The 13,919-nt window shown below is 43.0% G+C and overlaps 1 protein-coding gene across 2 annotated transcripts in view; it reads left to right on the top strand.

Moving 5' to 3' along the window:
• Window positions 1-13,919, top strand: part of LOC116432177 (uncharacterized) — a 77,993-nt gene that overhangs the window by 41,309 nt on the left and 22,765 nt on the right. Inside the window, exon 1 of one of the 2 annotated variants that reach the window (XM_031988676.2) lies at window positions 9,586-10,324. The exons of the other annotated variant lie outside the window; for it this stretch is intronic. Coding sequence (XP_031844536.2) covers window positions 10,309-10,324 — 16 coding nt within the window. The 5' untranslated portion in view covers window positions 9,586-10,308. Of the gene's footprint in view, window positions 1-9,585; window positions 10,325-13,919 lie in introns of those variants that run through there. 2 annotated transcript variants of the gene reach the window in all.

Below are 13,919 nucleotides of genomic sequence, written 5' to 3'. Positions count from 1 at the left end.
TTCGGAAACCGCTCGCGGATAAGATGATCGCGCGATCGCAAACACGCCGTCCGTGGTTACCGTTTCGCTTTTTTCCTCTCCCTCCATTTTTCATTCCCTCGTGAAATGTACACTTCGAGATTATTGCTTCAAAGAAGTCTGGATCGAATCGAATCGGCCGCAGATAAAGCGATATTGAAGCATCGGCGACTCTTCTTTCGTAACCACCGATTTTGAAACTGCTGCTCTGTCGGCTGTTTAAAAATTTGATCGCTTTCGATTGAAATTTCGCTTAGTAATTTTCTTCGGATGAAGCTTAACGATCTTTGATTAGATTCTATCGTACGTGTTTAATCGTCGCTGAAGATTGAGAATTTGTTTCTCTTACAAGAGCGAAACGTTTCGGAAATTTAATTAGTTAATTCTGTTTACTTCGAGGTGAAAAAACGAGAATTGTCGTTGAATTGTATAGGAAGTTAATGTGTTGTTTGCTTCGTGGTATTCGCTATGATTGGAGAATATTCGCTAGGCGAAGCCAGGAATCTTCGGATCTCCGTCAGATGACACTTCAATATCGACGCGTAATCGCTCGATAAAGAGAATTTATAGAGTTCGGCGTTAAAGCGTGAAAATGGAATCTCGAGTGGCAGTTTCAGCGCTCCGGAAGTAGGATACAATTGTATTTTTAGAAACGTGAAAGATAGAAATCGGGAATATCAACTTCTCTTTCGATCGATGGTAAGGTATTGTTTCAGCCAATTAAATCACTTTAATCGCTCTAATCCTCGTCGCGCCGAGTATCGAGTATGATACGTCGGTATTATAATAATGATAATGCTCGATGCCAAACTCGAGTCCGGCAACTGGCAACAGATGATTCAAACTATTTCAGCGAAACATTCTCAACTTGCATGATGATGCAATAACAAGTGAGGAAGATTTCTAGCTGGATTCATCCAAATTCGATTACCATTCATAAATTGATTGAAATTAATCATATTGCTAATATCAACATGCTACCTCAAAATAAGCAAGTCAAAATAACAAAACAATTCTTCCTCGTTTTCTCTAAATTACCAATGGTAAAATATAAAACCAAATCACTAATAAATAATAATAATAGAATAACAATAACAATAACCCAACAATAATAAAATACCACCGAACAAACACAAAAAGACAAAGAACCATACACCTCAAACTGCAAAACACGTCAACACGAATAAAAAGCTCGTCAAACAGGACAGTACAAAACGGTAAATCAGAGAAGCGTCAGCAAACACGTAGCTAAGTTTGCGAAAGGGCTCAGGCGACGCAACAAACAAGAAAAGGGGGAAGAGCGAGATAAAGCCCTAAGGAATCGTCGTGGCTCAGGTAAACGTCTAGCCCCGTCGAGAGAAGAAAAGTTCGGTAGGTACGGACTGTCGATTTTTATCAACGCCCGGAGACTTTGACCTAATCCCAGACCGGATGGACCAAACGGTGAGATCACCGTTCAAACATGGGCGAGGACGAGCAAACAAGAGCGCGATCTAATCGGGCCCACGTCACTTTTATCAGGGCTCTCGAGGGCCACGGAACGCGGCGAGGAGCTATTGACGTTGCAGCATCACGACACTGATTCCCGGGGACTCGCTCGCTCGCTCGCTTTCCTGTGGGAACGCGTTATCGGCCGGGCCCCGAAAAAAAAGGAAAAAAATATACCGATCCACCGTCTGCGGAGGCGAGCCGTCGCCGCGCTGACAGGTTTCCGTGCGGAAACCGTGGTCGATCCCGACCTTCCGCCCCGATCCTTTTTTCCTGCGCGGTCGCGGTATCGCGTCTTGAGCCGGCTCCTTCCGGAGCACGCGGTAATTAGTACTTTTATAATGGGGATCTTGTGCGAGATTACCATTGATAAGGTATTTAATGGTGAATGTGTTTTATGGTGTGTTATACGTGTAGGAGAAATGATTGACGCGTTGAATGCTTTGGAGACCGTGACCAACCAAATTGAATTAGTATAGTTCATTTGATTAAACGGTGATTATAGAAACAGTTCTATATTACAAATAATGCGGTGAACATTCAGCTCGATGTGCAGCAATAATAATGGAATTCAATCGAATAATTTAATATTAACCCTTTGAACTCAGTAGGCTCCAATATTGCACCAGTTATAATATTTTAATGAATCTCAAAGAAACTACCCTAAAATTATTCGATTTTTCACACATCCAAATTTTGTACTGAGAAGGAAAATAAAGGATCTAAGAAATGTTATGGCATTTCTAATTTTCACTAGGAATATTATAAAAATTAGTTGCTAAGGGTTAAATTCTTTGGGTTTTCTGTAGTTTTCTCTATGTACGTGCGGCATTGAACGTGTTAAAACAGTGTCTTTTCTTCGCGATAATAAAACGATCGTCCAAAATCAAACCACGCGCACAATATGCGTACAATCTTTCATTTCATCGCCATGCAGAGAATGTTATCGATAAGGTACTGGTTAGTGAATAGATTTTATAGTTACATACGAAACATTCGAGAATGGAACGTAGCAAGCGTAATATAAACGTTCCTCGAACGTTTCCCAATAACGTAATCGCAGGAACGCGACGATTTCGAGAAAACCAAGCCCCTGATACTTACGTCTGGGGCCATTAAGCGTATATCTCTGTCTCTGATCGGTCCCCTTAAGCTGTAAACTGCAGCTTTCCTCCGCTAATCTCGAAGGTTTCCTAACGTCTTCGGCAATTATCCGCTGTACGATCCCTGAGAATATCTTCGAAAGCGAGAGAAGAAGGAAGATAATTTCGTTCGTATTCTCCGAGGAACTCTAATGCTCCGTCAGCAAAAATTCGGAATATCTTATGGCGGATCCTGTCGTTTGGAGGATAGTCGACAGATGTAAGAAACGGGGATCCGAATGGCCATAGTGAAAAGTCCCACCCATTATCTCATACATTTATGACTCTGGCCTGCAATTTGCTCAAACAGTTATAAATTCTAATTTACGTCGCGAAACAGAGAAAGAATCTTTAAAGTCCCGCATGCCTTCTTTCCAGCTACATTGTACTCATCTGGTAATATTTGAAAAGAAGCAATATAAGGAGAGTTTGAATAGAATAATTAATGTAATAGACAATGAAGCTTTGAAATTTAGAACTTCCATTGTCACGTTCAATCATTTCTTTTGAATGGAATACTTATAATTGAATTCATTTCTGCAAACAGAATAATAGTTTCCATGAGACATTTATTTATTTAATAATAATAATAATTATTATTATTTTAATGATATTATTTGAATTTGAATATATAATTTTACCGTATCAAACCTCCCGAGTGCAAAGGGTTAATACAATCCGTATTAACGGAATGACGATACTCGAATGAAATATCTTTATCATCGATTATTCTTGGTGCATTCGATTTTATAGAGAGCCATTTATGTAACTGTTAGTTCATTCGTGTCTCACGTTAGCAACAAGTCGAATTCATCTGCGTTTCGTATCTTAATTCATCCGCAAGGATACAGGTATATTGGGCGATGTACCATGAAAAGAACGGTCCTAGGGTGTACTCGAGGGTCAAACCTCCATGCGGGACTTCGGCACGGTTACCGGAGGCAGTTAAAGGGACCGCCGCAATAAAAAGGATCAACGAATTCTAAACAAGCAGGACAATCGCTGAATAAGTCAGCGAAAAGCTGCTTTAATCTTGTTATGGGGATGGCGGTAAAGGTCATCTGTCGGTTGGGTCAGTTTCTCGAATGGCTAATGGCACCTCGCAGACGACTGTGAGACGCCTGTACGCCGACGCCGCGTTGTCTCCAGATTTTTACAGCTACGGATGAACAAACAGCCTCTCGACACAATCAGAGAAATCTTCAGTTTCGAAGAAACATTTTCGACGTGAACAAAAATGCCACAAATCATTGGCAACGAGAAATTAATAATAAATTTCATATCGTAACTTGAAATTACTTGGGAAATAGAAGTTACAGAGAAGTTGCTTTTATTTCTTCGGGAATTAGGATTATTATTATTTCTCCTGTTTCTTCCGACAAATTGAAAATTACTATAACTTCTAAATAATACACAGAAAGCAGATACGAAGAACATTGAAGAAATTGAAGCAGCAACACTGGAACACTAGTAAACGATTGGAATGGCAATAAAATAACACGTTAGTTGGCTAAGGTACCGTTAGATGATATCCAAACTGTACAAACGAGAACTTAGATAATATTAATTAAAGGAACGACAAGATCTAACGAGTTTTACGCGTAACGAACGACGTAAATTATGAAGCACGATAAATCTCGCGAACGAAACCGTTGCCACAAGAAAATTCGCTGATTCTGAAATCCAGGAAGTAGGAAGCTGCGGTATTTGATAGAAGATCGTGAATCAGTCTCCTTCATATCTTTCCTTCCTTCCATCGAGACGGTTCCATCTGACGTTCTCCGTGTTGTACGAATATCTGCTCTCATGTTATAAATCTCAAACATCTTCATCGCCGAATTTTTCAGAGCATAACAATGAAACAGTACACTCAAATTTCCATTGCTGCGATTCTCTATGTTTCCTGGCAAATGTACAATTAACAAGATAGCAAGGAGAATAAATTGTCACTGTCAAATTGGAATTTTATTTTCCTTGCTATCTTATATTTGCCAATAAGAGACGTAGAAAATTGCAGCTATGGAAATCTGAGTGTTTCATTGTTATGGTCTGAAAAATTCTGCAATGTTGCTCGAGATTTACAGTAAGAGTCAGTATATATACAGCACTGTCTGATTTTCTAAGGAAAATCAGTGTCACTGTCAAATATTGAAACCAGAAACATCAACAAAGTCTTCTATAATTCAAAAACACTTCGAAACCATTGAAGTTTCTTTCACCAGCTTTCAATTCTTCAAAATCATCCTCTCAGATCAACCACTTTTCCTCGATTAAATTTTAGACATTTCCTAAAAAACTATGCTAATTTCAGAACTAAATTAGCAACAGCCCTTTCTCAATTTTCTTCTCATTAGAAATATAATTGACTATATCTCGACTACATCTCGGAAAACGTTGAATATTTCCAGGCAAAAGCTTTCGAGTGCAAAGGGTTAACCCCTTCACCTTTCTTTCTCAACTATGATCTACTTTGTTATTAAAAATTTATTGAAAAAAGACAAAAATCCTAGGCATATTCTACACCTATGTTTTCTCTAATCTATAATAATTCGTAACAAAAGAGTACCATTCAATTCGTATTCACAAAAATTAAGTAATATGTACGTTTGTCAAACTCTGTTTAAAATCTTCACGAGTCTGACACGTTGTCATAAGGCAAGGGGTTAAGTGCCGAACGCGTTCTCATTGAAAGTGATACGTTGCGTAATCACGACAATTACCGTCGAGAGATGAATGCACTTCCTTCCGCGCGAAGGACCATCGACTCCTTCGCTGTCGGCGGAGCCTTCATTACCGCGGCCCCTTTATTCGTGGCCCGATAAAAAAGGCGAGGTGAACAAACAAAGAATGAAAGTCGGAGGAAAGGGATTGACCGCGATGTCCAGATGGTCCATCGTGACCTGCTGGAAACGAAAGGGGCCGGAGGAAGTTACCCTCGATGGTCGCTCCGATCTCTGGACCTGTCGGAAGTCAAATTAGATCCCCGGAGAAACAAAAAACGAGCGGGAAAAAAACGGAAAGGGCAGTTGACGTTTAACCGTTTCCTCCGTTGCGTACCTGGGTGGAAGAGGGTACGTCGGGGAAGTTGGGAAACGGTCCAGAGAGATCAAACGAATCTTAACCCCTTGACCTATGATATCGTGTTGATGTTGTGTAGAGAATCTGAAATACGACGTTGACATGTTCACTGGCACGGAAATTTGGGATGTTTTACAATTACACTTATTCACCCTTGACACTTTCACGGTGACCTTTACGTGATGCTATTGGAAAGTCATTTGCAAAGCCTCTCAGAGCGTTAGTTGCTTAAACTTTTGCACTCGAGAGACTCTCAGTCACCACTTGATTTCACGTAGTAAAACTATAAAATTTGATATTCAACAATTTTTTGTCGTAACAATTTTTTGTCGTACCCAGCGAAAGTTGGGTCATTTAAAAATATGTTTATATTATGAATATAACGTGTTTATTTTCTACAATATAATAATTATTCCTTGCCTCACAATTTTCACAAATATCATTATCCCCTACAAGCAGTAACGTAAGATTCCATCGTGTAATTACTTGGTGCTTGTATGGACACCTTCATCCCCCATAAACGCATAAAATTCCCGTGAATAATAATCGCTTCCAGCTTTACAACTGTCGCGAGTAACATATCCCCTGCAATTCCATGGAATTCCATGGTGCAACAATCGCTTTGTCTTCTCTCTACCTGTAACGAGTGAAGCGTTCAATGGAGACAAAGGTCACACAGAACCGTCGATGCTCTTGACATCGAGGAACAAAGATTTCGAAGGCGAATTTCCTGAAATTCAGGCATGATATTGCCACAGGGACCATTCCCACTCCATAGGGCTAATTATAAGCAATTAGGGACTACCCCCAACGGAGATCACCTTGTCATAGCAACGGAGTTACTGCTAATTAGCAGGAAAGAGGAAAAAGGATCGAAGGAGCTCCATCGTTTCGATAATCATGCGCCCGATTGTGTGCGCGACTGGGTCCAACGAAAATCCACGGGTACAGGTAAATCATTTCGAAGCATTGTCACCCCAATCAGTACGTAATCATTGAGCGATCCTCTGTAAGTTCCAAATGTCTACAGAGAGTTTCACTTTCGATGATTTACAGATTTTCTCGACGATTCCCGTTCGAAAGTTCTTTATTAAACATACTTAACATTTCTTAACAATGACATACTTAATTTAATTTTGTATGAAATGGTTTCTCAATGTTCATCCTTCCTTCTCTTTCTGTATTTATCAACACTCAATCACATTCTCTCATTCTTCATACAACCAATCTCGTACTCATTCAAAGATTCACTACAATTGATTTTCTCAACATCTCTTTATAATGACAAGTTAGAAGAAGCTAGATGGTAATTTGTAAAACATACATATGTAATACTCACTTACAAGTCCGTTTCGCTTGACCACCCCCTTCTAACCTTTCGCGACAATGCACCCCGTTGGGTACCTGGCCGCGCAGGGTGTATGAAAAGAAAGTATAACCTTCGAGGAGTGTTGGCCAAACAGCCGCCCAATCTTCGGAGACCCAATAAAATAATGCGAGTCGACGGTTGACTCCGTTTTGTCCTCCGGGGTCCTCGGCCATTGTCCTCGAAGACACATTAAGCGTCATCCGGGTAAACGAGCAGAAACGGCCCCGCCAGGGTTGCGTCCGTATGTTAATCTCGCGCCGGCTACCTGAGACGTCCGCGGCGGATTTCATTCGATTAAATCCTTTGTCGCCTGCGGCACGAACATTTTAGATATTATATATTGCACCCCGCTCAGACCTGGACCCGGCCATTCCCGATGGTCGAAGTGTTTCTTGGAGATAACAAAGAGCGAGCTCGGATAACGACTAAACGGATCCGAGCACGTTCTGCTTGAAAATACAATTGACTAAGGTTTAAGGAAGTATAATTAAGAAAGTTCTTAATGAACCTTCGGTGGATTGTACATTGTAGAGTTTGGTCCTCGTTTGGGTACAATTATATTTTAACGAGGCCTTTGTGATGAGTCATTTTGTCTTTGACTGTGACGTGGAACGAGTAATTTGATGGTTTGATGATGTTTGATAGTAGTGATGTGGGTTGATATTGAAATCTTGTAGAATATAATTTATGCGAATTATGGAGATATAGATTTTCATTTATTTATTAGTAGGAAGAAATGTGAGGAATTTTGAGCGATTTTATTGGTACGATGAAATGATTAAGTTTGATATTTAATGTTCAATTGATAGGTTTGATAGAATGTCGTCTGTATTTTATTAGGGAATGTTAAATGTTAAAGGGTGAATATTTGAAATTCCGTTTTCGCGGAATTCTATCGCGAACGAACAATGCTGAGCATCGTTCGCAATTCATTCCTTGTTGTTCTGGTTGCTAGCTGACGCAAGTTCTAGCATACATTATCTAACGAAACTTTAATGCTCGGTCATCCATCCAATGACGGTGACCTTGTGCCTTATCGGCGGGGAACTATCGACGACAATTTTCACGATCCGCGTTGTGCATTATTCCAGACTCCTTCTGAACGACTTTGATAACAAACTTCGCTGGCACTAGCAAACAAAAACGGAAAAGTTTCAAGGATACTACGGTTTCTTATAAGTTTCTCATTTTCGTAGCGAAAAATATACCACCTTTATTTTCGATCTTCCAACCCTCGTAAGAAATTCAATTCTTGAAACGACGTCAATCCAGGGTTACAAAGAATAAAATCAGACACGAGAATATACAATTATCGTCATTAAGTCACATAGAAAATGCATCAGAAAAATATATATCGCAGTGTAAAACATGCAAGACAAATTTCCATCCCCTAATCAAACCCTCGTTACAATACTAATTTCATTGCAACCGTACAAAACACATGAACCTCACATTGCATTCCTCAGTAGACTAGAAAAAGACAAAGTACATTTCCCAACAATCTACACCAAGCTGTAATCATTCCAATCATCCTCCAGAAAAGCGCAGAACCCGAAAAGAAAACCTCGGGGGAAGTTTGAAACCCTGTCCCACCCCTTTACGTAACTCCCGCTGCAGCTGGCCGTCTGAAAAAGCGCCCAACACCCATCCTCCCCAGAAGAACCCAAAACCCAGAAAGAGAAGCTCAGGAGACGTTAGAAACCCTGTCCCACCCCTTTACGTAACTGCCGTTGCAGCCCGGAGGAACGGTGCAGCGTTCGCCGGCGCGGATGCGCTCGGCCGATCGAAAGAGGGAAGCGTATCGGATCCGGAGAAGCGTATTAAGCCCGTTCGGCGAGTGGCGGACCCGTGAGCCGCAGACGCGCGCACACCCACGCACACCGAGAGCCGACACAGACGGCGGACAGGTGGGGGTCGATTCGAGCGAGTGAGAAGAAAAAGCGTCCGAGAGAGCCGTGGACGACGCAACGTCGGTGGTGGGAGGACAGGAGCCGAAGAAGAGAGGACAGAGAAGAAAACAGGTGGACAGAGAAAGAGAAGAACCAGCCCACCCACCCATCCGACGAGGACAGAGCCGCGGGAGCTAGTGGGGACAGCCGTTCCGAAGACAAAGAGTCCCACCTATCCAAAGGGTGCAAGAAAGACGAACACCCGCCGGCGAACGTAGGAGAGGGTTCCGCGTTCGCGAAGCTCGCCGTGGGGGTGCGGGAGTAGGAAGCCGATAGTGGGGGACGGCTCGAAGAGCTAGCAGATCCAACGCAGACGAACTATCCCCCACGAGCCAGCCAACGGGACAGAGGGAGAGAGGAACAGCCGGAGACCTAGGGGTCCGCGAGAGCTGCTGGCTTAGTGGGGAGCTGCCCGATTGGTGGGGGCAGCCACGGACAGAGGAACCGGCGACGTGGTGGGACGGCTGTGGCCGCGGTGGGGGGATGGACGGCCGGTGAAAGAGAGCAGGTGGGGGGGATGATGAGGCTCCCGAGCTGCGCCCGGAGAGAAATTGTCAGAAGCGCCGTGTCACTTCTCCGCGGTGAGGTAGGATAGTCGTGACCCGTTCTCATGGACCTTGCGCTCTCCCCCCTCCGTGGGTGCGTCGATCTCGTGCGTGGCCGCGCTCTCCTGCCTGCCCCCTCCGTCCCGCCCTCGAACCGGTGACCCAAGTATATATCCCCGCCCCTCCCTCTCCCCCTCCGTCGGTGCTCTCCAGGTAGGACCGTCTGCTTGAGGTCCCCCGGCAGTGCGGCCTGCTTCCGTCAGCGACACGAGTCCTTTACTCGACAGTCGTCCTTCGTACGCGACGCATCGCCAGCGAGAGCACCAAGAGCGGTGCCCAAGTGTGACACTCTTCATCGGTCGGGGTTCTCTCTGATATCATATTCGCATCCTCCGCGGTGTGATGTGAGGACACGCGACAGCGACGAGTTCTCGTCATCGCTGAACGGACAGCTCGATCGTTTGTTAGGAGGTAGCGGCTCTCGGGAGCCAAGAGATATATTTCAACCCTTCGAGGATCATCTTGGTTAGACACACCGAGGGTCCTTGATGAGGCTGCCACTGCTGTAACCCGGGTCCAGCGAGATCCCAAGACTATTGTTGACAGTGGTATACCCGTCTTTCGTGTTCAGTGCTGCGTGGCGCGTTTGTTTGGGTGTGAAGTGCCGGGACCGACCTTGAGGCTTCATGACTTGCCTACGGCGTTGACGACATCCGACCATGGATTACTCGAAAGGTATGTGCTCTAGTTTTTGTCTCGCGGACGAGCAGGCGACGGGATGAGGATGCTCCGGCGGGCTGAGGCTTCCGGGATCTCGACGCGTGAAATGGTGGATCTCGGCCGGCCGCGTCTCTCTCGGTCGTGCGGGCTTCTCGAGTTTATGGGACCTTTGCTTTGTTCCTCGGATGTTGATTGTTTCTGAGAAGTTTGAAATTTGTACCGTTCCTTCGTTGATTTTGGAGATTTTGGGGAACGTTCGATATTTTTGATGCTATCGGGGGATCATAGGGAGAATAGATGAATCTTAAAGCTCGTTTATTACGATCAAACTAGATTCTATTAAAATAATTGAATACAAAGGAATAACTTGTACATTCGTATTTCTAACTTCAACCGTCTTGCTGTTTCATTCCTTTTCATACACGCATCAAACCCGCGGGTCATTATGTTTGTAATTGGTCTAACGATTGTTCCTGCGGACGGCGTCGTCGAGATGATCTAACCGAGGATCGGGATCCCGTGAACGGTGATTAAGCGCGGAGCAGTCGGCTTTATTAGAAATAAAAACTCTCTTTGTCCGCGCTCGGAAAACTGTGTCTCGTTATCGCGGCGAGGATGTCGACGATTGTCTCCTCATCGTTGAATATTCTTAATGGATCGCCGGTGGAGATGATCTATCAACGTCTCGCAGGTGCGCCGTCGAATATTGCGGCAGAGATTCCCGTTGGCGAAGGTGGGGGTCGGCTTTATCGCAGATAAGTTCTATCGGAAGATTGCCTTCGACGCCGCGGCCGGGCCGAGATGACGATCTGCCGGCGAGATCTGACGAACGAGAACGCCGCGCGATCCATTTTATGCGAAACAATGTTTCGCGCTCCTTTCCCGGTGCGCGAGGGAACGTGACTTTATCTGGAAGAGCTCTCGAAGGTCTCCTTTATTATTTCATTCGTGAGACCGCACGATCATGAATGTCATTAGGACGAGCCGTCTTCGACGCTGGAATTACCGTTTTCGATTTCTTCTTTCGAAACTTTGTATCGAAACACGACTAGAGAAAATGAACGTACAACTTGATCCAGCAATATGATTAATATAAATCGATAAATGTTAATAATTTTGAGGAAATAATTAATATAGAAGAATTATAGAATGTATGTAATATTCGTGAACGATTAGTTTAAAAGAACCGTGAATTTTCGAGATTTTGTGATGCTATTCAATTTGGTATCTAGATCGCTAATGCTAATTCATCTCGCGAATTGAGCTCGTTTATCTCGAAGGGATTCGAAAGATTGGATATTCTAAATTAAAATTCGATCGACATCTGTACTCAAGATCAGCCTCGATCGAGATGGTTTCGCCGAGCGTCTTTTGTTTTATTTTCGCGCTCAAGGAGACTGTTGTGATCAGTCGAGTACAGGGAGAAAGAGAAAAAAAGCAGCTAGCCAACGGATCGTATACCCGGTGTCCGTTTTTTCTTCTCGAGCGAGCTGTCCCCTCGCGCGAGATCGGGGAGTTAACGTTTTCGCCCTCGTCACGAGCCTGGGAACCGTTTCCTGCGGGCGATGGCGACAGGAAACGACCGAATTTCGCCGGTCGACGAGCCGAACGCGCGCCGCGACGAATCGTTATCGGGACAGCTTAGCCCCCTTATCTCGTGTCTTTCGATTAACGCATGAAACGTCGATGAGTATCGGGCCGGTCCCCATTAATTCCGTAACGGGGATCTTCGGCATTCTGTGTCAATGTTAACGACGAGAAACGGGAAAACTGAAACGAGACTTAGTTCACTGAATAGTGGCTATTATAAATTTAGACTTGGTTAATTGTTATATTTAATTATCAGAGTACTTCGCGGATTGATAGAATTTATAATAGTTACTAATTAATAGAAGCATATTACCCGAAGCATTTACATATCTAAACGACTCCATATTTAGCAAGGATTTAACTTTCAAGAATACAATGATCGATTCTTTCAATTACTTTGAATTATTCTTCAAACTTTCTCGTCGCGACGTTTGCATTGCAAATGAAAGATTTGTGTGTGAATGTTATACGATTCAAACGAATGTGATAGTATTGTTAGGTATCGAGATAAGGGTTGAAAATTGAAATAGGAGGGAATCGATTTTCATAGGGTGGTTCCTGGTGAATCCCCGGGTACACCTAATCCGTGATCGGTTTCACGTGGAAATAAGTGCTCCGTGAGAGATAAGGAAGGTCCTTATCAGCGGTGGACTTGGAGCTACCATTCGGCATTCTCTTTCTTCGGACATCGATAAGAGATTGGACGAGATGGGACACGTAAGCGATCGCGACGTGATCTCTAGCTTTACAGGTCGCGTCGACTAGATCCACGTTGGATTTTCGTGAATATTGGAATGATATATAGTAGAATTTTCATAAACAAACGTTGTTAAACGATTACGTCGATTCTGTGGTCCAATCACTCGGGCACCCTAATCGTCTGTCTTTAATTTCAAGATCAAATGTTCATATTTAGAGCACCTAGTAGCAAACAAATAATTGAATTTTTCAAAGCAAGAGATCAGTACGTAGTTTCCTTTTATTCAACACTAAAACTACCGAGCGACTTTTTGAAATTCCTCCGAAACTTGAAGACTCAGATTTCAAAATGAAATCAAGATCATTTCGGCCTATCTGGTAGATTTACTGTCTAATCGACATAATTTAGCTTCGTCTGCTGAAGCTTTTGCATTCCAAAGAATCTTCGCAAACGATTGAACTTCCAAGAGATCTAAGTCTCGAATATTAAACATTCGATACGTAATGAAGAATATACAAAAGTATAGAAACATAAAAATTGTATGTAATGATAAAAGAAGATCTAAACGTAGAATAAACATCCGCATACTTCCAGCGTTCACGTCGGCTCTTAATATCGGAATCACGGCGTATATCGGGTTAAAAGTGAAAAAAGAATCGATACGAGCTTCCTGGAAACTGACACTCGGTAGGACGAGCTCTCCCGGTTGCGTCACCCGCCGCGATTCGCGTAATCTCGTTATCTCGTAAGCTTTCGTTTCCCGGCGCGCGGCTACTCCCATCTCGAACGATTTCGGTCGCCATTGCTCTTCACCTCGGACGATCGATCGACGATATCGTTCGCCGGCTGTGATCGTCGCGGACCGAGAGATAATTCCGTGGACACCTTGAAGATAATTCTTCTTTTTTTTTCATTCAATTCGTTTCCAACCCCTCGCCCTTAGTGTTCAGTGAACATTTATTATTCCATGGATTAGAACTATTTTTATCTCCATTATTTCTTCCAACGAAATGATCTCTTTTGTTCGTGCTAATTAGAAGCCTGTACAGATCATATAATTGAGTCCATCTTGGATTGAAACGATGACAATGGAACTCGTCTCTAAACGAGACTTCCAAAAATTCAAAGTATCTTTTAACGCGAATTTTCTTCCTAAATCCACAAGATCCTAAAATTCTTTAAAATATTAACAAAATCCTTGGACTCTTTTTAAGAGTTAAGATCTATATTAATAGATAGTATCGAAATTGAAAGTTTTATTTTATTAATATTCTATGTTCTACTAGTACATTTATACTTAATTCTGCTAAATTTTTATTC

This window comes from Nomia melanderi, chromosome 11 (genome assembly GCF_051020985.1).
Source record: "Nomia melanderi isolate GNS246 chromosome 11, iyNomMela1, whole genome shotgun sequence".
NCBI classification, from domain to species: Eukaryota; Metazoa; Arthropoda; class Insecta; order Hymenoptera; family Halictidae; genus Nomia; species Nomia melanderi.
Note: the sequence above shows the minus strand (reverse complement) of the source record. Positions and strands in the feature narration are given on the sequence as shown.